Source organism: Lissotriton vulgaris, chromosome 1_2 (genome assembly GCF_964263255.1).
Source record: "Lissotriton vulgaris chromosome 1_2, aLisVul1.2, whole genome shotgun sequence".
NCBI classification, from domain to species: Eukaryota; Metazoa; Chordata; class Amphibia; order Caudata; family Salamandridae; genus Lissotriton; species Lissotriton vulgaris.
In genome coordinates, this window is record NC_141686.1 from 172373681 (window position 1) to 172398596 (window position 24916).

The window sequence follows — 24916 nt, forward strand, 5'->3', positions numbered from 1 at the left end:
TTAGGCATGTGCACGGGGTGGCTGCGTGGGCCGCCGAAAATATTTATAGGTCCAGATACCTCTTATGGCGCGCAGGTGCGTTGTCTTTGAGGTCGTCACCTCCACCGGCTCAAGGGAGCCTGTATAAATAGTATTTCCAAAAGAGGTCGCACACTGCTCGTCCCATCAGCGTGTGACCCCGGAGCATGATGGTCGATGTAGTAGGTATCAGCGGGTGCGCTTCTACCCGAGTCTTGAGTCTTGAGGGTGTTCACTGATGTGCTTGCCATCCATGGACACGTGTTTCGAGGTCATTACCTCTCATCAGTAGGGATTAGGCGTGTGCACGGGGTTGCTGCGTGGGCTGCCGAAAATATTCATAGGTCCAGATACCTCTTATGGTGCGCAGGTGCGTTGTCTCGAGGTCGTCACCTCCACCGGCTCAAGGGAGCCTGTATAAATAGAATTTCCAAAAGAGGAAACTTACTAGGATTCTAAATGGTCACTTCTAATTCCCTTATTCAAAGTTTGAGGTATTCCCAATTTAGCTGGAAACCAGATGTATGCAAATTTGCATTGATCATGCTCCAATAGGAACAGTCCATTCCAAAATGCCAGCTCATGTCCTATCTTAGCAACAGCACAAGCAACCATGTACCAGTTTTGACCAAGCTGCACCTCGTTGGTGGGGTATAGTTTGAGTCCAGTGGCACAAAGGAGCACAGGACCCACGTCACGGCATAGCTGTAGCACTCAGTATACCACACTTAAGAAAACACAAAGCTGATGGTGGAATTCTTGCAAATATCTCAACCATTTTCAGTTACTCAGGTCGAATTCCAGTCCATCATTTTTCACCCACTATCCCACAGCAGACTGTAGGAAGATGGCCATGTCTGCTCATGCTCATGAGGGGGGTCTCATATCTGTACTCACCTTTATGTGATGTGTGATTTGTGGCACACTAGCAATATCTTTGGACACACTAGTATTACAGCAACATATCTATGTCACCTCAACTGCATTTATTTTCTGTTGAATATTTCCCCAGACGTCTTTCTTGGTACATTTTCCAAAAAGCTAATCAGTGTCCCTGTAAGGAACAAAATTAGGGACCACAATACAAATAGGTATTTAGAGAGAGGGGCTAGAATGTAGCAAAGGCATCGATGTAGCCACATTTCTCACAGAGCAGGAACCATCTTCATCAAATAATGAGCTAGTTGGTATATATGTAGCTTGTCAGGAATCAAACTTATTACAAAATGTGAAATTAGTGAATACAATTGCTTTTACAGCATGTATACAAATAAAAACTCTTTACACATTGTGTTTATTTGCTTCTTGAATAGTAAGTGTCTGAACCTGTAAGAACTGTCTAACCTGCCCTTGAACAATCTGTGTAACTTCATTTTTTCATCTTTCCCCTTCCAAGTAGATTAGCTGTCTTGGAATGCTGACATTAACTCCTGTTCTTTGCCTGCAATCTGCATGAAGATAAAACCTTGAGCAAAGAAATGAAACATGTATGCCTGCAATGTAAGAAACTGGGGCTCAGTAGGTCTAGTAGTCCCCTTTTGCCAGATCTCACCACCTCACAAGTGTCATAGCCCCTCATGATCACATCTTTGACTCCATCCCATAATTGTGTCGCAAGCAATTACCACCTTACAACTCTACACCCTGAATAGAGAGCAATTGTGGTTACCATTGTGATGGGTGGTGTTAAAGGGGTAGGTAGGGTAGAGGATATACAGCCCTAACAAGTACCAAGCATAAGGCGTTAGATGCATTTCAGTGTGGCTGTCTGCATCACCACACTGAAACAGTGCCTCCTCAGGGCTAAGTAATCATACTCCAATACTGCCTGATTTAAACAAAAGCCGGTGTGGTCTGGAGTAGCAGCGTGCTGTGGGTAGGAAGCTGGCTCTGCATATACTATACCAAAGTAAGGTATAGTTTGCACAGAGTCCAGGGAATGTAAATGTAAATGCACAGGAATTTATATAGCGCAAATCACCGAGCAGTTTCTAAGCGCTTGCTTAGGGAACCCATCCTGGTATTCCCCTGTGAGATAACCCCGGCAGGGTATCCGCAAGGTGAAAGCCAGGCATCCCACCACAAGGGGCCGTTGTGGAGATTAAGCAAGCTATTGCCCAGAGTCACAGAGTGTGAACCCGTGAATCGAGTAGGCACTGGAGCGAGAATTGTCGAGTCCATGGACATTTTAGGACTCAAGACCCCGCCGAGGCAGGAATTGAACCCTGGTCCCAGGCTGACCTCTGCTTCCAGGTCTGCCTCCTCTAACCAGTGAGCCACACTTCTCCACTCCCCAGAGATATAGCAGAGGCTAAATTAGACCAGTACTAACAGCTCTCCTTGTGGTAGTGTGGACAGGCAGTTAGTCTTATCCAGAGGGTGTATTAAGCAGGTATTGTATTCACTCCATCAAGGCTGATGGTACACACTCAGAGACTGAATGCAGAACTAATTAGGTTAGTATAAAAAGGAATACTCATATTTTATTTTTTTGTAGAACCAAGCAGGACTTGGCACAGGCAAGTGAGAAATACTTTCAAATGCAAAGCTGTACACAGAAATACATCTGTGGAGTGTATTGGAATCGTATACAGGTTTGTATTACTTTTAAAACAGTGTAAAATACAGTCAGATTACTTTTGATTACTCTTGGACTACTTTTCAGTTACTTTCAGGACTTGAGGTGATATGCCAGGATATCACACACTGGATGATGTCACTCGCAAGTAAGTACGACAATTCTTAAGTTAAGACACAGTTACTTTCTTTTCATGCAAAACAGTAGGTCAACAGAATGTTGTTAGGAACTAAACTTGTAACATTGGTTCCTATGGGAAAAAAATTGTTAGCGGTTCTCATGCAAGCAAACAACTTACGAGTAGGAGTTTTGGGGATTAGGACCAAGGTTACCCAAGGTCCAGTTGGGCACTCAGTTGGCACCACCAGCGGCAGGCAATATGGCGGCTGGGTGCAGAGTGCAGGGGCCAAATGTTGTCCAACAAGGCAAAAGGGGTCTTTGGTCGGGACTGCCAGTGAGCAGACCATTTGGCTGTGGGAGCTCTGCTCCTGAGGTAGGGATCAGCACTGCAGGGCCAACAATCATCACAGGTGCTGCACTACCAGTGGCACAGGGGCAGCCAGATGCAGAGTGCCAATGAGATGTTGTGTACTCTGTAAATTCCAATGGAGATCTCCAGTTCGGAAAAGATGCTGCAAGCTCGGTCTGGAAGACTTCCTGAAGGTGACTACTGGCTGGAGAGATAAGTTGGGTTCTTGTGGAATGCCTAGACACTGTCCGTTGGACCACCCAAGGATGTAGGGCATCGGGTGCATGGGTTTTCTTCTGGCGTTGGGTCATCTTACCAGCTCTGGTCGCTGTTGGGGGGACCCTACAGGTTGAGACTGCAGGCATTGGCTTGACGCTTGGGGGAGGTCGGGAATCACCAGATCCGAGGTCAGGATCGCTGGGTAAACATCTTATGGTGTTGGGCCACATGAACTCGGGCTGTGGGCATCGGGTGCAGAGTGGTGCAAAATCGCAGGGGCGCCTGGATCTGTATTCTGGGTCTGAGTCTTTGTTGAGCAAATCCTGTGCTCACAGGAGACAGAGTATTTAAGATGGGTGTATAGATGGTCCTCTGGGCTCTATGGATTGCTGGCTGCTGGACACACCAGGGTTCCGTTGTTGGCAGGTCTGAGTTGGGACCGGACGATAGGGCTGGGGCCAAAGCAGTTGGTGTCCTCTTCTTCGGTCCTTCTTCTTTCTTCCTCACATCTGAGTAGGTAATTTTCAGGGTCACCTCTAAATACTAAATTTGGGGGTGTTCAAAGGGGTGTGCAGGTTGGCACCAATTGGTGCCTTCCCTGGGGTGAGTGCACCACCTATTATGCCACCCTCAAGTGGGAGGGGGACATGAGCCTTTGCCTAATTGGTTGGTCACCTCATCTTCAAGATGGTGGGGACTGAGATGTCTGCTTAACCTCGCCTCCCCACTTGAAGGGCGGGGTTGGGCAAAGGTGTGCACCCTTCTCCTCCAAACTTAGTTTTCCTGCAGATTCTCCTGTCGAAAGTGGGTGTCAGATCCGGTGGGAGCCAGTTGCTGGGGGCAGTAGAAGGCAGTAAAAGAAGGGGACAACTTACAAAGGTGGCAGGCCTTTGAAGCTTCCTCTTTATGGATCCAGCCCATCCTGGGGGAGAAGGCATAACATCTCTGCCCAGGATGAGCTTTGTTATGGACCCAGAGAGTTGAGGCTCTCTACCCAGGGGTCTATAAACCTGTCTGGTGGTGGTGTATGGCGAGAAGCCATTCAGGAACCACACCTGGGCTGGTCGTTTTTCAGGGGGCATTTTACATTAAATCCCCCACGGGCATCAGTGTGGGTTGAATGTGCTGAGACGATTGCTATTAAACTTCCCTGTATTCAATAAACCCATTATGGAGCTGTGGAATTCGTAATGACCAACTTCCAGACCTTTATGGGCCCGATTTCCAGAACTAACTTAAGACAAAATCCTAAACGTACTACTTTTGGTATTCACAAAAGCCATATAGTAGTAGTAAAGTTAGGATTTTGTCTTACGTCATTCTTAAGTCTGTCTTAAGTCTGTCCTACGTTTGTCTTAAGTCTGTCTTAAGTCTGTCCTACTACTTTTGATATTCACAGAAGGCATTTAGTTTTAGTAAAGTTAGGATTTTGTCTTAAGTTTGACTTTAGTTTGACTTAAGTTTGACTTAAGACAGACTTAAGACAGACTTAAGACAGTCTTAAGACAAACTTAGGACAGACTTAAGACAGACTTACGACAGACTTAAGACAAACTTAGGTCAGAATTAAGACAAACTTAGGACAGACTTAAGACAGACTTAAGACAGACTTAAGACAAAATCCTAACTTTACTACTACTAAATGCCTTCTGTAAATACCAAAAGTAGTAAGTTTAGGATTTTTACTTAAGTTAGTTCTGGGAATCGGGCCCTATGGGTTTACTGCACTTACAATGTCTAAGAATGGACTTAGACACTGAGAGGTACAGTGCTCATGCAACTGTACCCTCACCTGTGGTATAGTGCATCCTGTTAGAGGAGTGGCTTACCTAGGCAACAAGCAGTGGATTGCAGGCATGGCGCACATGGTCAAGACTGATTGGCATATGGCTGGATCTAAATTGTGGTGGCATGGTGAGCAAAAGAATAATGGATTTAACCCAGATCTATTGACTGAGGGTAAATGTTTGATTTGTTCTGCAGTCGGTCCATCATCTGTGTGTCTTTTGCTTTCTCACCCTAAGTGTGCCAGGTATGCACAGACGTAGATCCCAGGCTCACTGTGTTACTGGATTCAAGCTAGCCTGGTTGATGAGAGGTGATGGCCCGAAACCGTTCCCAGGATGCTGTTTCCGGTTCAAGGAGGACCTAGCTTGGTAGTTCGGACTAGACTGTCCCCATGAGGCAAAGAGTAAAGACTGAATTGCATATGGCTGGGTCCAGGGAGGACCTGCTTGGCAATTTCGGCTGGACTGTTCCCACGAGGCACAGGGTCAAGACTGCTTTGCATATGGCTGGGTCTAAACTGGGGTGGCATGGTGAGTAAAGAACAATGGATTGAACCCAGATCTATTGACTAGGGGTGAATGTTTGATTTGCTCTGCATTCCGTCCATCATCTGCGTGTCTTTTGCATTCTCGCCCTAAGAGCGCCGGGTATGCCTCGACGTGGGCCCCGGCTCACTGTGTCACTGGATTCAAGCTAGCCTGTCTGATGAGAGGTGATGGCCCGAAACCGGTCCCAGTATGCTTGTATCCGGTCCATGGAGGACCTGGCTTGGTAGTTCGGACTAGACTGTGCCCATGAGGCAAAGAGTAAAGACTGAATTGAATATGGCTGGGTCTAAACTAGGGTGGCTTGGTGAGCAAGAGAACAATGGATTTAACCCAGATCCCTTGACTGGGGGTGAATGTTTGATTTGCTCTACATTCTACCCTTCATCTGTGTGTCTTTCACTTATAATTACACTGCCATTATGAAAATGTTACATATAGCAATCTGAAACCTTGGCACCTATGAGGTATCAGGATCCTTCAAGATGCTATGCGCGAAGACACGTTGTTCAAGAAGTAGCAGTTTTCCATTAAGGTCCTGTTATTACTGCCTGGAAATTACATTGATTGTTAACCAAATTATTTGTGTATTTGTGAAGTAAAATGCACAATTTGGCTCATATTTTTCTTTTTACATTTCATATTCCTCACTGGCTCCATACAATTGTGTCAGGTATTTGCAACCACCCCCCAACCACCCCACCATCTATTTTAAACTTCCCCACCTGCCACTGCCCCGAGCAAATGAAACCAGCCTTCTTAACACCCATTCTCCTATTCACAGTCACATACACTTACGTTAAGCATGGGCGAATTTTGCGAATTCGCGATCCGTGAATTTGTGGATTTGCAAATTCGCGATCCGCAAAATTCGCAAATTTGTGCGAATTTGCGGATTTTTGTTTTTTGCGTGTTCGCTGGGTTTTGTGCGTGTTCGCAGGGTTTTTTGCGTGTTCGCGGGGATTTTTGCGTCTTCGGAAGCCGCTTGCATAGCGAAGTTACCCATGCAGTCGTTTATGGGAGAGGGAGAGAGAGATAGATAGATAGATAGATAGATAGATAGATAGATAGATAGATAGATAGATAGAAAGAGAGAGAAAGAGAGGGAAAGAGAGAGGGAGAGAGAGAACGAGAGAAAGAAAGAGAGGCCGGATCTCTGAAGGGCCAGATTCCTGAGTTGCCCCTACAGAACATACAGCTTTTTATTTTTAGCAAAATGCATATTAAAATTGTGCTGTAAAGGTCTCTTTTAGTTTAACCCCTCCTGACAACTCAAAATGGGTGTATTTGCCATCCTCTCCCTTCTTCCTGTTTTTTATATCTGTAAGTGCTTCCTGATGAGGTTTAATTCCTTGGACAGGTGCCTCGTTGCCTACTTGTAACTATTCTCTGACCCTGCTTCAAGGGTCAGAGCAGGGTCAGAGAATAGTTGTAAGTAGGCAACGAGGCGCCAGGAAGCAATTAGCAGTAGGTGTCCAAGTTGAAGTTAATTTGTTTGTAACCCTTTTGTAAAAGGTTACAAAGAAATTAGGTTCAACTTTTGCACCTGCTGCTGTAACCCTTGCTTGGCTGAAAATTCGTCCCCGCTGATTCGCGGATTTTACCGCGATTTCGCGAGATTCGCGGATCGCGAAATCGCGGAAAATCCGCAAATTCGGCCGGCGAAACGGATTTTACGCCCACCCTTAACTTACGTGAAGGCAAAAAGAATGCCGCGCACAGATTCTGGAAAATAAATGAAGCACTGCAAAGCTGACAGGTCCAGCTGACTGATCCCAGGAAGTGATAAATGTATAACATGTTCTCCCTGACTCTCTTTTCATTTCAGTATCATGTATTTGAAGGAGAGACTGGAGACGCTTCAGTGTCACTTCACCTGGAGTCTTGAGGAGCAAGACAAAACTGATATAGGACACGTGAAGCAAGGTCTCAACGTCAGAATTCAACACACGCCTTACAACAACCGTTCCACCTTTTACGCACTCCAGGCCTATATACACCAGCGGGAAGGAAGATACCAGGAGGCCCTTGAAAGTCTTAGGACAGCTGAAGAGTGTTTGGGAGAAGGTCAACAAGCCAGCTTGATAGGGCCTAAGTTGGTCATCTCTGGTAACTACGCCTGGATCTACTATCATTTGTGCAACTATGAAATGGTAGAGCAATACCTCGACAAATCTGACACAATAAGTCAGTTCCTTTCTCATCCCTCTCAAACTACAGCAACTATTCCTGAGATAAGAGGAATCATCGGTTGGTCCCTAATGGCAATTGGGTTTCGATACGGAGAGCGGGCAGCAATCTGTTTCCAGGCAGCATTGTCAGAAAACCCTAAAAATGTGGAATTCTGTGCTGGGCTGGCTATTGCACTTTATGCAGTGGCCCAACGCAACGGTGCAGGCAGAGAAGTGAAAGAAGAAGCAATTTCCAAACTTAGAGATATCATCCATCAAGAGCCAATCAATTATGAGTGTAAGGCCTACCTGGCTCTGCTGCTTGAGGATTCAGACTTCGGTCAAGCACAAGAACTAGCAGAAGATGTGGTGAAAAACAGTCGCGATCCTGAGGTCCTGAGGAATGCGGCACACGTCTTTCAGCAACAACATAATAACAGATGCTGTGACATCCTAAAGCAAGCCATATCCGAAGTTGGAGATTATTCTCTTCTTCATAGAGACCTGGGTTTCATCTACCAGAGGCAACTCATAAAGAATGTAAACATGTTGCCATCAGAAAACGCTAGAGCAGCAATTATCCAGGCTTACAAACGTGCCATTCAATTGGATCCACTTTGCATCTTTGCAAAAATTGCCTTAGCAGAAGCATATGGGTTGAATAACCAAGAGGCCTACCAGCAAGAGATATATGATAATCTAGAGAGGGAGCTCCCTATTGCCAGTGAGAAATGTCAACAAGCTTTTTATGTCAGCGTCGGGAAATTTCTACTCTACAAGAAACATTTGCTAAATGATGCAGTTACAATATTTGTAAAGGGCTTCGAAATATCTAGAGAAACAAAGGAGGGTAATAAATGCAAACATGAGCTGTTAAAGATAGTTGGTTGGTTTGAGCAAGATGACAGAACAGAAGAGGCCAGGGAGCTCTCACAACTTCTCCAGGGGATCTAGCCAGGAAGAGATATTTTCTAGAAACAACAAAGTAGAGAAGATGCGACCATTAGAGTTAGTTATGGCCACAGCAGATCAGAGTGCATGGGATCGAATTCTAAATGGAACTTTCATTGGAAAAGAAAAACAAAACCTTGGATACATAGAGCAGAACATTTTTTTTCTGAAATACTAGACCAATGAGAATAGGCCTGACTGAGAAAGTGACCTAGTGTGAGCTAATAACAGAGGACCCAATGCACGATATATGTGTGCACCTAAATTGTACTTTGGTGCGCTAACAGGTGAATTTATGGCTGTAAGTTCTCATTACAGGTTCACAGTATATGAGTTCACACTAATAAATACATTTGCGAATACGGAAATCTCTACCAGCAAGCCAGTGCACTGAAATTTCGGTGTGAGCAAATCCGCTTAGAGGAGCCCGTATGTGGGCTACTCTGTGAGGACTAACGCGCATAAGATGGCATAAGATGGCGAACATCCACAAATGTATGGGCTTCTGCTATTCACAACTCTTTATAGGTGCTAGACTGGTAGCTTCACTCCCTGAACATGGAGGACAGGAGTGAATAGGTTTTCTGGTTGGAAAGGGAGTGACATCCCAAAATTGGTGGTGGAGTACACGGAATCATATCTCATCTCCACTGGAAAATGACTTTTCCTGTAGAAAACCATAAATACATTAGTAAAAATGTATTTTTTCAGTATGACATGTCTATATGTGAAAATGTTTACCCATGTAAAAACTTGTGTGAATCGGCCACAATCACAGATTACCAGAAGTACTTTTGGAATTCTTTGAGTTTTACAAAAAAGTAAAAAATGCAATCACTACATTAGCTTTATCCAATGGAACTACATTTCCAGTTTAATTTATGCATGAGACCCACAGATACCACATAAAACATACAAAAATTATATCATAATAAAATATTATTGGGTTGTAGGAGGACGATGACAATACTTGTAATTGAAAGTTCTGAATATACAAGGAGATGTATTGAATACATGTACATCAGTGGAAACTCAGATTAATTCACACTGAACATCTGAGTAGAAAAAAAAGGTGTAGTGAGACAATGTAAATTTTGAAACTCTACTGTCATGGGAGTATGTATTGTATGTTGTGTATTTTCCTAAGGTATGATTTGTAATTTTATATATACACAATGTTTTATTACAGTGCGCTGATAAGTTTAGCATGAAGGATGTAAACTAGCATAAACAGAATTATATTAGAAGTTTAAGTTAATGTAGCTGGTATTAACACATGCAATTAAACTGACACAACATAAAGGTGAAAGTTAATACATAACTTAAGCATATTAGAATAATAAATTGCACACCACTTAATTATTAAATTTATTTATGAAAAGTGATTGAAAATAAACAGAAACATGTTGACAGTTCCAGATTTAGCAATACACTACAATATGACATTTCTCGACTCCAGTCCGCTTCAAAGCATGTGCAAACAGCAAATATTTCCTATTACTTTCCGCGGCCTGGCGTATTTGTATGCACAGCTGCCACTGATACAACAAAACATTTTCGCTACAGGTGATGCAGCCACTCCTATAAAAATGGAATTTTGGAGGAATACACTTTATTGAGCACCCTGTACGCATATACTCTTTAAATAGACAGTTGGTGCTAAACAAAGCGCTGTTGAGGTAATGCTTACACACTTGAAAATGGATTCTTGGCATGAAGCACTACGGGCTAACGTTCAGGCACACATAAGTGAATGCACAGTAGGCTTGGAACTCACTTTTTAGGTCTCGCCTGAACCAAGCATGCGCTGGACTGGCCGAGACATTTACTCAATGGCTTTTCAAAGTGCTACCAAAGGCTGCTTTTCCCGGCCACCATCTTGCGGGTACACGCACAAGCACGCATGACGTGCACAGCTTCCTCTGTAATGGCTCATTAAGCCTTACAGCGCGTGCATGAATCCCCTCCCCTACCCTTCCTTTCTCCTACTCCCTCCTTGTCAGCTGTTTACTTTTGTTTCAGTTTTGGGCCGCAGGGCCGTGTCACTTTCACGGCCGTGCAGCCATTGCTTGGTTTTTTTCGCCACTCAATCTTCAGGGGCTTTTCTTCCCCTGCGGGCACTCTCCTGCTTTCACATTCATGTGGTGCTGCCCTCTTCTCGCTTGCTCAGGGTGGCCTCATGGGAACCCTCCTGGCTCACCTTTCTTCTTGCCAGTGCCTCAACTATGCCCTTAGAACTCTATGTGGTGCCAGTAGACCAGAGTTTCTTCACTTAGCCTGTCTCTCTTTGTGGGCCTCATGCGGCTTCCCTCGGCTCGCCACTGCCTTCGCCTCAAACACACGATGCCTTGCCGCTGTGTCAGTCAACCGAGGGAGTTACACTCAGCCTCTCTCACCGCCAACTTGCTCGCTTCCTGATATGTTGCTAGGCTACAGTGAAGTGACTCTCTGTCCTCTGCAGTCGTCATTTATCAGGACCTTCTGCCTCTGCCGTTAACGGACGCCACCACACGCAGGCCCCTCTCTACCTAGTATTCCGTCCTGCCTTGATCACCGTTCACAGGACCCTGGCCACAGGGTAAGACCGCTTGCGTCACCAGTGTGGAGGGCACAGCCTTCGTGCCAGACATCTCGCATGCAGGCCCTCTGGTGTTGCAAACAACACACTGACACTCACACTATAGTACCAGTATGTGCTAAGACCATGAGCGGTCCATCGCACCTTTAATTATCTCCTCGGCTCTGTGCCCAGCCCCTCGTATGCATGCCGATGCACTGTATCATACTGTCCGGTGGCTCACTACATTGGAAAAAGGCGATCTCACTGAACTCTCGTGTCAGTTGTTTAATGCGGGCACTGCTAAAATTAACTTGAAAAGTTCATTTTGAGTTAATTTCTTTTCATCTGAACGGACTATTCAGGTAACTTTTTAGGTCAAAATACGTTTGTTCATGGGATGTGCCACAGAGAGCGAGGCTACTGTACATATAGTATCAATGTCCTTTTCCTTTCCTAAAAGTTCCTCCCTGCCCTTTGTTTAGGCCTTAATCATGTTGATTTTCAGAGGGAACATCTCACTTATGCCTTTCAGTCTTTGCTGAAGCACCACCCTTTGTATTTTTGCATTTATTTTCAGAAAACCAAATAAGTATAGGGCATTACTAGTTGTTGCTGTTTTAGGGAGGGCAGGCACCACAATTGTTATTCCTTTTAGATTTTTTAGAAATCGTGTTTGGTGCTGGATGGCCTGGAGTTTGGACTACAGGGTACAGGGAGGATCATGTGGAAATGGGATTAAAGGATAAGAATGTAAGGACAATTCAGTTGCCCTAGCTGTCACTAAGATGGAAGCACACAATGTTTTAATGTCTTTGGGTCAGAATGTACTGTCAGAAATATGACTTAATAGATGGCAACTTTACCAAGTCTCTTAGAGCTAAGGATCATCCGTGACTTTTTGGAGGAAATTAACATTCTCACCAATGGAAAGGTATGCTATAGAATAAATGGTTCTACTGCTGCGTTTGCTATATCTGTTCACAACAGTCCTGGGCTGCCTTCTGACTTGCTTGTCCATCAACAATGGTGGCCATGCTCTCACAAAATATGAAAATTATTATCTTGCAGCCCAGATTCAATGTACGATGTGCTAGATGATTGACCCTTCGCCTGCTGAGGCTACCCAAGTCAGAGTCAAATCACTTCTCTGCTTTGTGATTGCGATCCCAGATCATAATTTGGTAGACTGCATTCTCCTCAAATGTGGAAAATCACTGTTGGCATGGAGTACTGAGAAAAATGGAAACAAAAGAAGCAGACACGTCTAACTTACCGTTAGGGTGCAATCCAGAGCTTAGAAAGGTAATAATGACTGTTGATACGTAAATTTGGGCAGATGCTGCCATCACTAAACTACTTACTTCATATAACAATAAGGTATGGTATACCACTCTTCACAAACACACTAACTGGACTATCCTATTCCAATAGTGCAACTCCTACTGTTCAATGCAATAACTAGCATTATCAAAAACAGCTGGCAACAGCATACTGAACCCCTCCCCAGATCTCGCCCCATACAGTTCTGGAAACCATGCTTGACATTAGGAGGCCAAAAAGGCCATCACAGGATTGTGCACATCTTTGTCACAAATTACCTAGCCACATTTTCCTGACTTGAGATCAATACAAGAGCTAGATTGAAACGCTGAAATATCAGAACAGGAATGGGTTAAAGCTTTAGCTTACCCAAAAGGGTATCACGAAATGCCAGGTTTAAATTAATTCAACACTGTGCAGCTGAACAGAATATTATGCCTGTTGCCAAAGATGATATGCAAACAAGGCAGGTGAAATACACAAATAACACAAAGCCTGGCAAACATGGACATAAAGAGATCGTTAAAGATGATTCTGCTAGCTTTGATGCCTCATAAAACACAAGTAAGAAACCAGGCTCATTGACCTGCTGTTATACAGGTTAAAGGACTGGAGCCATTGCAGGGGGTCCCTGATATTTGCATTGTATACAGGGCAAAGGACTCCTGGCACAGAAATGGAAGGCCGTTGATCCTCCTACATGGGAACAATGCATTAGGGAGGTACGCAAATGGGTCCAAATAACTACCTTAAAGAAATGATGAGAAACCCCTACATTTTAAAGGTTCAACAACCAAGGGCAAGCCACAGACAAAACCCCTTGGCTCTGACTGATATAGGCGTGGGGATTCTGTTATCGTCCCAAGTAAACCACTTAAGTGTGGTGCCTCCCTCCCTACCCCATTTTAGGTGGATCATCATGCCATTTAACCACGAGGTCCAAAGCCTCCCCTGAAGGGCAGTCTTCTACCCTGCATCATTAAACACCTAATACATTCCAGATGTCTGAGAAAGACTTTACATGCAAGACTACAACATCAATGCTGAAAATCGTCCTGAGGGTATTAGTAGACACACAATGCAGAATCGACATGTAGGCCTAACAGCTCTCAATGTCTTTGACTTTTTGAGTGTGTCCTTCTTTGTTCGTTTAGAATTTTAAGGCATAATAATAAGACACAATTTGTATTTAGATCTTACGCAGATAACAGATGCAAATACTTCACTGCACTACTTTGGCTGTAATGTTCTATCTATCTACATACTTTAACAAGCATTGGCATTGCCAATAGGTCTCGCTTTTTGGACCTTATAAGTATTTAGTTATACAGCACAATATCGTTGGTGCAACAACATCAACTGTTGCATGGCTAAATACTTATAAGGTACAAGGTTTAGCCATGCAACAGCTGATGTTGTTGCACAAAGGATATTGTGCTGCTAAACTAAATACGTATAAGGTCCCAAAAGCGAGACCTATTGGCTATGCCAATACTTGTTTCTTATGCATGGTGTGTCACTTGCATATTTGCTCTGCACACTGTATATAAACGCCTTCTGAGATTTTCTAAGCGGTATCCAGCCTGGTACTTAGTTTTGGGGATGCAGGCTCCCAGATGGCTCATCTTGTTGGCTAGTTATTCACGATAAGCAGCTCATGGTACTTCATTTAGTCATGTTTTTTGTTTTAGGCATCTAGCAATGTGCACGTATACCAGCACGCTGATTCTTCCTAGGTTTTACTGATAATATGGGCTTACTTAGGCTAGCCTGAAGTAGTTATAAATAAAAGAAAAATCGAAATATAAGATTATACACAATATTTTTGCTTTTAGAATTACGGTCTCTGATCAATTGCTAGTCCTGATGAGGCCTTTGAAATCATACAGACTGAAACGCATCAACTCTATTTTGATTTAAAGGTGCCAACCTAAGATGAATATTTATAATATTAAATATTATATTTATAATTGTTTATGCTGAGAAAAAAACGTAGGTGTCTTCTCTCTAGGCTATCTTGCATGTGGATTATATACCTTTGAAAGAATAGTTATAACCACTACTGATACATTGGTCCTAAATTGTGGCCTTGATAGCTTAATAATGTCTTATCTTTTTTTTGTGATTAGAAATGTCTTGTGTTGTAGGGTCTAAATGTGATTTATGCATACATAATGTTGAATACATATGTGAATTAAAATAAATAAAATAAGTGAAAGGCTAAACACAAAGATATATATTTGTCAGTAATTATTTTATTTTTACTAATTCGTCACATAGATTTGTTTTGTGATTCACAAACACATTTGACTTGTGCTTGTTTGATTACTCCCTGGTTGGATAACTAGCACTGCTTCTCACATTTTCTTTTGGTTTTTTTTGTAATCCTGTGGGCTGGCCGGATACTCTGTTAGTACTACCTCACAAAGGGAGGGGGAGGGCACTAAGACAAATCACAAAACGCAAAATGTCTCTGGGTACAACGGGAAAGGATGTTTGGAAATTGGAATTAGGTGCGGAAGAAGTAGCTCACTAAAGTAATGGAGTAGCCGCAGGTTATAGACCGTTCAAGCAGTGCAGTGAGGTTGCAGAAACAAAGAAGAGATCCTGTAAAAGAGAGAACTATGTAAGCATAAGGGTGCGCCTGTGGTGAGGGAATGCAGTCAGAGGAGAAGATGAGATGGGGAAGTAAAGGAGGAAGAAGAGATGCTCAGCACATATATTAAGTTTATGGTGCCGGTTGGCCCTAAATGTATATCTTTACTATCTCTCCTTTATTCCAATCCTCACGCTGCAGTTTGCGCTAATGGCTTAATTTCTCCATTCTTTGATTTAGGTAGAGGAGTACGTCAAGGTTCCTTTTCAATTTGGCTCTAGAACCACTTCTCTCTAAAATAAGTCAAAATCCAAATATACATGGTTTCCAAACGTTGACTTCTCATATTAAACTTGCAGCTTATGCTGATGATATTCTGCTTTTTATGTCTTGGCCAAATGACTTAATACCTGCTTTTGTAGCGGAAGTACAGTCATTTTCCATTATTTCTGGCTACAAATTAAATAATTAGAAATGTGAGATTCTGCCCTTAATCAAATACACTTTTAAATCGGACTTTTCTCCCTCCAACTTCACATGGAGTCCTAATCATATTAAGTATTTAGAATTCCATTTCACCTCTTCAATTTTGGACACAGTAGCATTATGCATGAATAAATGTATTCAAAAGATCTCAGAGTTAACCACTAAATGGTATCCTCTCTACTTATCCTGGTGGGGTCGTTTAGACACTATAAAGATGATGCTTTTCCCCATAGTTCAATATACTATTTCCAATATCCCAGTTCCTATTTCTGCTAAATTATTCAAAAAAGTTAATTCCATCCTTTCTTCCTTCCTGTGGAGTAACAAGAATCCTGAATTTATTTATCAAAATTATCCCGTCCTAAGACAGAAGCAGGAGTTAACTTTTTTTGGCTGCTTGACTCCACAGAAGACTGCCCTCTATGGACCTCAACTGAACGTACATTTTTTATTTCCCTTCTCCTTTCAAGAGTATCTCTCCTTCTGACGTAAACCATGTAGGAAGGTGGAATCTCACTACAAGGTTGCCTCCACTTTTTTCCTGGTGTTTTGATGGTTTTTGACTTAGTTTGGCTGGGATCCTGCTAACCAGGACCCCAGCCTAGCTGCTTCCTCTCTAAATTGATTGCACATGCATTAGGTACACTCCAGATTGGTTACTGGGTTACCCTTGTGAGTCCCTAGTATATGGTACCTTAGGTACTAAGGGCATAGGTATCCCAGAAGCCTACCAGGGGCTGAAGCATGTATTATGCCACCCCTGGGAAACCGTCCAAAATGGTACCACAGGTCTTCTACTATAGCATGGGCAAGGTGGTGCATGCATCCCTTACTAAGATATAGGCTACCTATATCTACCTTAAATGACTGACACATATACACCTATAAGTCACTCCTATGGCAGGCCTTAACAATCCTTAAGGCAGAGTGCTTGGTTTTGTATGAGAGGGTACCCAAGCATGAGCTGAGCCCATCTGCAGCTTTTGGAATCACTTCCCTGTAGCTGTTCTGTGATACAGCCATGTATTAAGTGCATTATAACCTCGCGGTAAATGCTAACTTTGGGATGGCTGCATCAAAACATGTTGTGTTTGTTGTCAAACACTTCGGAATCCTACCCCCCGGCCAGTCCTGGCAGGGTGGGTAGAATTCCACCCTTCCAGAGTGAGAAGACATGTACACACTTACTTAAACTGTAATAGTTTTAAAGAGCCCTGGCATCACAAAATGGATGCTACAGACACTGGTCTGACCTCCTGCTGCTGGACGAAACTCTGGCATGGGAGGTCTGGAAAATAGGTTTCCTGTCACATAGAGGTGTAACCACCTCACAGACAGACTTTAGTGTATTGGGGCTGGGTGGGTGCATTCATAGAATGTTTTTCCAGACAGTGATAGGGGCACACTTGGTGTCCCTGTGCATACCCCAGTTCAAACCGGTTACAGGGGCACTCAGCCCCTGCTCTGGCATGAAACTGGACAAAGGGAAAGGGGTGTAACCACCCCCACCCTGGGTCCTCCCATAGGTGGGACCCTAGAGTAAGTCCAACCCATAAACTTAGTATAAGTATAGGAACCCAGTCCTTAGGCCTTTAGATTACCCTGGACGAAACTTTGCAACATATATCCTGGAAGTTCGACATTCTATTTTGACTAGAAGATGGAAGAATCTCCGTTGGGGTCAAGGAGTGACTCCCCTGTTAAAACAGGCACCAACAAAGCATCTTGCCGGTCTGAATTTCCAAGGCTCCTGCCGGAACCCAAAGGTTTTGCTACAAGGGACACAGACTTCCTGACATCTCCGAGGCCGACATGAGATCCCAGCAAAGCTGAGATCTCTAGCCATCACGAGAGATGTGGGACCATAACTCATGGACACCGTGCACATTTGATAGTACACCTATATCCCGAGCTTTCCCGAAGTTGTGCATTGGTCTACTCATAGTCCAAGCCCTGAGCAACATCTGCACTGAAGATTGTGGGCCTACACTCCACGAGTGTTCCGTGGGCCTGCTTCTAGCATTTCTGCTCGAGGTCCCTTTGCGATCCCTGGTCCGTCGACTGGTGGGTCCTCACAAAGGTAACTCTTCTGTTTCTTGGGCTTTCCTGGTTGCTCTAGAGATGCCCTGACTCCCCTCCAAAGGGTGAGTCCCTCAAATGTTGCTGGTCTGCACTGAAGCCAATCTTTGTTTTCTGCGTGGGTTGCTGTTTCCAAGGCTTGTTGGGTCCAATCCGGATACTGATGAAGCAGCACTCGACATCCTTCATGGGACAGCGCAAATCCAGCTCCTGGTTGCCGTCGACCCCTCCTGGTCCTCGTGGCTGAAGAGTCAAGCTTCACCTTCTTCACCTGAAATCACCCGACATTGGTTGGCATCGTCTCCTTGCCTTCCTGGTCACTGGCTAGTGACCCAGACTCTGTCCCCTCTGCTTTTAGGTTCTTCAGATCTTCGGTCCCCCCTTGCATCCATCCGGACACCTTCCACTTGGTCGCCTGCAGCACTTCTTCGCAGCTCGCCATAGGAAACGACGACGAAACCTGATACGAAAAAACACCTATGCACCCGGCTTCCCAGGGTGAGGTAACACGAGTACTCAAGTGCTCCAGTGGGTATTGACTCTCGAACTGTCCAGTTCTCTAGGGGTTTGCTCCAAGTCCACTATTAAGTGTTCTTAATCAGTAATTTTCCAACTGCGACTTTCCCCATAGAAGTTAATGGTGATTTGCAGCTGTGTTTAGACACTGCACGTGTTCCCCGTGGGTCCCCTGTGTCACTCCGTTGGGTGGTTCCAGGTGGCCCCAGTGCTTCTAAAGGCACTAGGCCTTGTATCTATGTCAGTCGTGGTTCTTATACCATTTTCTTAGTATATGGTTTATGACGCCTCTAGGGCTAATCATATAATGTGCTAATTTACTGTGTGTTGAATAAGTTTACTTGTGTACTTTTGCCACTAGACTCATAAAGAGACTAGGAGGATGTGCTTAGAATAAATACATATATTTCATTTATACCTGGTGTGGTTCTCCTTTCATTTGTTATGTTATGTTATGTTAAATGTTTTTCTAAAGTGCACAGCTGCCCCAGTCAAGGGGCGTCCCGGCTCTACCAGATCCAAGTGGCACAGTAACTGAAAACTTCACAGCTATGGTCAATCCCAACTATGTTAAAGGAAAGAGGAAGGTTTTAATGGCTTTTCGAAAGATAAGCAGGTCCTCCATTCCACAACTGTGAACTGGAAAGGAGTTCCAGAGCTTAGCTGCCATGTTTTTTGGAAATGAACGACCACCAACTTGTCAGAGTTTAATCCGCGGGACAATCACCAAATGTTGTCCCAGCGAACGCAGCTATCTATGGGGCACGTACGGGACCAGAAGATTGCTCAGTAGCTCCGGACTCCCAGATTTTAGAATCTTAAACGATAAGCAAAGAGCTTTGAACTGTATCCGGGTGTCGATCGGAAGCCAGTGCAGCTTTCTGATCGTAGCCCTGATCAAACACTGGAAGACCCACCAGAGTTCGAGCTGCAGAATTTGGAACTCGTTGTAGTCGCTGTATCTCAGCTTTATTAGCCCCTAGAAGCAGCGCACTAGCATAGTCTAAGCGAGACAGTATGGTAGATTGCACAATGAGCTGTCGTACTGCTGGATCAAAAAACTTCAAGAGAGGTTTGAGGCCCCTTAGCAAGCCCACACATGTGGCTGCAACTCTCTTAGTGTGGGTCTTGAAACTAAGTGAGGAGTCCATCCAGACTCCTAGATTCTTACTAATGTCTTTGGCGTTGGCATAGACCCCAGAGACGCCGGCCACCAATGTTCATTCCAAAGGGCGGTGTTGTTGCCTACCAATAAAACCTCGGTTTTACTCGCATTAAGCTGTAGACAGTTGTCTGCCATCTATTTAGCCACTGCTGCAATGCCATCTCTGAACCTAGTGGCCGATATTGATGGCCCTTCCGCTAAGGTGATAACAAGCTGGGTATCATCAGCATAGGATACCATCGTTAGGTCCCATTCTTTTGCCACCGCTACCAGTGGCTGTACGTAGAGATTAAACAGGAACCGGCTTAGTGCTGAGCCTTGGGGGACCCCCTGACCGATGGTATGGGGTTGAGAAAGGAACGGCGGGGCCGACACCCTGAAAGATCTATCAGTCAAAAATTATCTGAACCACTCTAGGGTGGTTCCGGCGATCCCTGCTGCCTCTAGACGATAAAGAAGAATGTCATGTGACACCGTATCAAAGGCAGCGCTAAGGTCCAACAGGATCAGCGCTGCACTTTGACCGGCATCCAAGATCATCCGTGGCTAACAGGGCCGATTCCGTACTGTGGCCCGGCCAAAAACCGTTTTGTGACGGGTTGTGATTTGGTCATTACATGAGATTATAGACTGGTAAAACAAGCTGCTTTACATTCCTTCAAGACTTAGCCTGAAGGCTGCTCTCCACAGCTACCACTAGGATAGCTTTCTATAAGGTTGTCTTTAACCTACCATCAATAAGGGGTCATTTGGACTGGTGCAAGGTGCCCACTAGAATGGAGGACAGCATATGCCAGGCCAACTTCTCACCAACCACAGTCCCTCACCACTCCCATAATCAAATTCATCTCCAGACTCCTGGAGTCAACCTCCCCTTTAACACATGGTACTCTCGACTCCTTCCTCAACTCAACAATTTGGCATAACAAAAATCTGCTTATTCGTAATAAGACCTTCTATTGGAAGACCTGGAGACAAAGGTGATTAATCTATAGGGTTCATCAATTATTCTCACGAACATGATTTTATGACATCCTGGCCACTGTTACTCTGGAAGAACATATGGACCAAGATACAAAAGTCTTCCAGAGCAGCCAATACAACACAAACATTGTTTTTTGTATACAATAGACTCTTACTAACAACAAATACCTTAAGTAAAAGGTTTTCTACTGTATTGGATACTTGTTGGACATGTTCGTCCTCAAATGCTGATTTATTTCATATGCTATTCTCTTGTTCACATGTATATAATTTCTGGAAACAAGTATGGTCTCTAATTGATCTAATTTTTGGAAATAAATGTTTTTTCCTTCAATCATGTTTTCTTAGGAAGTCTTTCTTCTATTTGGGAAATCATTACGCTTAGTGTTAAAATTATTGATTTGTTATTAGCGGTTGCTTTCCAGCAAATTACCATAAATTGGAAAGACTTCACTAAAATCTCTTATAAGGCCTGGTGGTATACTTTATGCCATAATCATAGATTAGATACATCATTTGTTTACCCTATACATATGGCAACGAAATGTTTAGAATGATGGTCACCCATTACATTGTACATTGACGCAAGTGCCAAAAGATTTTCCTGGTTACAACCATCTCAGCAAGAAGTTTTTAAACCACCTTGAATCCTCCAAATGTTCCTATTTTTTTTTTTATATTTTAATGATTATCATTTTTCCCTTATATCACTTTGCTTTCTCTATTTTCATTAATTAGTCCAATTCATGCAATTTGAATGTAGAAAATTTGTCATGTAATGACGAGAGTTTAATATTATGTACTGTATATTGACACCTCTATCCTTCTCAATAACATTTTTCTTGAACTTCAAAAAATAGTTTATGGTGCTGGCAGGAAGGATTATGAGAAAGGAAATGTCTTAAATTAGGTGCATTAAAAACAGAAGCAGTATTTTGGACGGGAAGAGGAACGGTAGAGGTCAGCAAGGGAAGAACCCAGGGGAGGAAAAAGGCATGGAGCAGAGAGGGTAATAAAGAGCAGTCCCAGAACAACCCGTGCTGAACCGCCCTTGTCGTAAGTGGGCAGGTTTTTCACGGATTGAGTTAAATGAAGCCCAGGTCCGAGGGGGTCTCTGGAGGGATACTGACATTAAACACACTTGCCTCAATTTAGAGTGGTGTATAACAGAAGCTCTAAATAGTGTGGCCCCGTTATTACTGAATAAAATTCTGAGTAGAGCACAGAAATCTGCACCATGGTATAGTGTTGATTTGCGCCTGGCTAAGACAGAGTGTAAACGTCTTAAGAGACAATGGAGGAAAGGTTTTTCTAGTCAGGCCAAGCTGGAATATATAGAAAAGCGCGAAAACTATCACAGGCTTATTAGATGGGCCAAGGCCTCATATTATGCAGAGAGAATTGGAGCAGCAGGAAACTCCACCAAAGAATTATTCAAGATCTACATGGAGATCTCCTCCTTGGCAGCGTCTTTTACCCCTATGGAGGGTTCAGTGGAATCATGCGACCGTATTGCAGCTTTTTGCTCAGAGAAAGTGGAGAAAATTTACTCTTCCTTTCATGGAGCTGTAAAAACGGGTGCAGAATTTTTGGAGCCGATCAGAGGAGTTGAGGAAAACCAGAGGCTGGACAGTTTCATCATCCCACCCCCCGAGATGCTTTGCAGGATCTGTCTAACTATTAATTCTGGCTTGCCCAGAGATCCAGCCTCACCTAAACTGATTGGTGAGAGTATTGCCATTCTTGAGCCATATATCAGACATCTCCTGGATATATCTTTCAGAACGCACATGGTGCCTGATAGCTGGAAAACGGCTGTTGTTCTTCCATTACAGAAGAAACCCAATATCAGTCCTGACAAATTTGGAAAATCTACGCCCTATCTCGCTGCTGCCGTATTTGGCGAAAGTGGCTGAGAAGGTAGCAAATCTACAGCTTATGGCATATGTGGAAGAAGCGATCTCCTGCACCCCACCCAATTTGGATTCCGGGCATTACACTCTACGGAGTCAGCTCTTCTAATGGCCATGGAGGCCATTAGACAAGGAGCAGATGAGGGGCAAACTATGGCTCTCATTCTTCTGGACCTGAGCTCCGCTTTTGATACTGTGGCTCATTACACCTTGCTTCAGTGTCTGAATAAGGGTGGTGTCTCAGGTCCAGCTCTAAAATGGATACAATCCTTTTGATAGAGCGCAGTTTTCAGGTCAGATAGGGCGCCCACTACTCTAAGGCTATTAAATTTGACCAGAGTGTGCCTCAGGGCTCTGCCCTGAGTCCCACCTTATTTACCCTATATGTATTCCCTGTGTGGAAAATAGTGGAGGGCTTTGGTATCAGGATTGTGTCATATGCCGATGACACTCAACTGGTGATCTCAGCCACACCCTGCTTCTGGACAGATTGGCCGCTTTAGGGATACAAGATCTAGCCTTCTTGTCTGGTAGGACACAAAGGATTCAATTAGGGGACTCAACATCTGACCTGGGGACACTTGAGTGTGGAGTTCCCCAGGGCTCTGCCTTATCCCCACTCTTATTTAACATCTATCTGCAACCCCTAATTGATTCCTTGGTAAATAAGGGCTGCAATATATTCAACTATGCCGATGATACCCAGCTGTTACTTAGCATTGACAACACGGCATCTGGACAGACCCAGGCCAAAAACATCCTTAGACATACTGTGAGCTGGATGACAGCAAACTCGTTAAAGATCAACCCGGACAAAACAGAGGTCCTAGTGATTTCAGCAGCTGAATCACCATGGGGTGACCTGTTCTGGCCTGAGGACGTAGGCCCCACCCGAAACCATGCCCATATGTAAAACGCCTTGGTATAAAAATTGACCATGAGCTGTCAATGGCTAGCCAAGTGTCCTCAGTAGTCGACATCTATACAAACCTAATAAGACAGCTACGAAAGTTAGTCCCTCTTCTTTCCACTCCCACGCTTCGCACAATTGTTTCAGCAACTATACTCTCAAGGTTAGATTACGGGAATGCCCTTTATCTGGGCTTGCCTAAAACCTTGACCGGTAGGTTACAGGTGGTCCTAAATGATGCAGCCAGACTGATCTTTAGGCTACCAAGAAGGACTCATGCCTCCCCACTGCTGTACAAACTGCATTGGCTCCCCATAAAGCAGAGGGTGGAGTTTAAAAGTCTGTGTACAGCTCATAAAGCTATACATGGCCAAGTACCTGCCTACATTAAGGAACGTCTCAAGGCTTACAACCCTAGACGATCACTAAGGTCTTCCAATACACAACTGTTGTCATGTCCCCGGTATAAATTGTCCACCAAGGGAGGGAGATCCTTTTCTGTGTTGGTCCCACAGATCTGGAACAAACTACCGGAGTATCTTCGCAAAGAATCTAATCTGCTGCATTTCCGGGAATCATTAAAAATGCTCCTGTTTAAGGAAGCCCTAAACATCGCGTAAGTTCAGCCGCCGCACGTATCTCCTTCTACTCAGCTGTCGCCCCCTCCCACTTGTGTCAAGCGCCTAGAGACCTGACGGTGAAAATTAACAATAACAATCTTGCTATCACGGGCACCGGACCTGGCGGCTTCCAATTTCAGGGCATGCATGCAGGAGCTTGCTTCTTGGATGGCAAAGAACTGCCTGAGGGGGTCCATCAGTGTGGTCATCGGCATGGTGGCAGTCAAGCCTAGGTCCCACTCCTATACCGTGCACCCAGGCGAAGAACCTGGGTGTACGGGTGGATTCTGATCTTACATTTGAACTTCACATTAGACGTGTAGTGGGGACGTGCTTTGGTGTCCTTAAGGGCCTACGGAAAACTATGGATCTCCTCCCAATAGAGGCAAGGAAGACGCTAGTGCATGCAATTGTTACTTCATGCTTAGACTATGGCAACATACTATATTTGGGTGCCACTGGTAAATGTCTAAACCGACTTCAGGTTCTGCAAAATGCAGCGGCACGGCTGGTCCTCATGCAACCAAGGAGGGCAGCCTCTAAAAGGGCCCTGGACACTCCACACTGGCTCCCAGTTAGGAAGAGAGTTATGTTCAAGGCTCTCAGTACATGCCACCGCATCATGCAGGGCATCGGCCCTGTGTACTTGCAGAGTCTCATTACCTCCTATAGGCCCGCATGGTCTCTTAGATCAATCATGCAATCAATCATGGGCATTTGTAAAGCGCGCTACTCACCCGGAGGGTCTCAAGGGGGACTGGCTTGTTGCTTGTCCCTAAAGTCAAGAGGGCCAGGATGGGTGATAGATCTTTTCGGTTTTTGGCAGCCAAGAGCTGGAATGAACTCCCTCCTGAGCTTCGGCTGGACCCCTCTGAGATGAGGTTTAGGAGGGAGCTTAAAACTTACTTGTTCTTACATTAATATATTTGTTTACCGTTGCTCTAGTCCTTTGGGATCTGCCTCTCCCACTTACTCCAGCGCGGGGACACGCCGATTGGCGTTACCAGGCGCTTTATACATTTCCTTAT

General features: G+C 44.3%; 1 protein-coding gene across 1 annotated transcript in view; it reads left to right on the top strand.

Annotated features, from left to right (window-relative positions):
* The window catches only part of LOC147734782 (interferon-induced protein with tetratricopeptide repeats 5-like), a 104429-nt gene extending 93714 nt beyond the window's left edge, over positions 1-10715 (top strand). Inside the window, exon 5 of the mRNA XM_086953063.1 lies at positions 7446-10715. Coding sequence (XP_086809189.1) covers positions 7450-8742 — 1293 coding nt within the window. The 5' untranslated portion in view covers positions 7446-7449 and the 3' untranslated portion in view covers positions 8743-10715. The remainder of the gene's footprint in view (positions 1-7445) is intronic.
* Positions 10716-24916: the final 14201 nt, after the last annotated feature.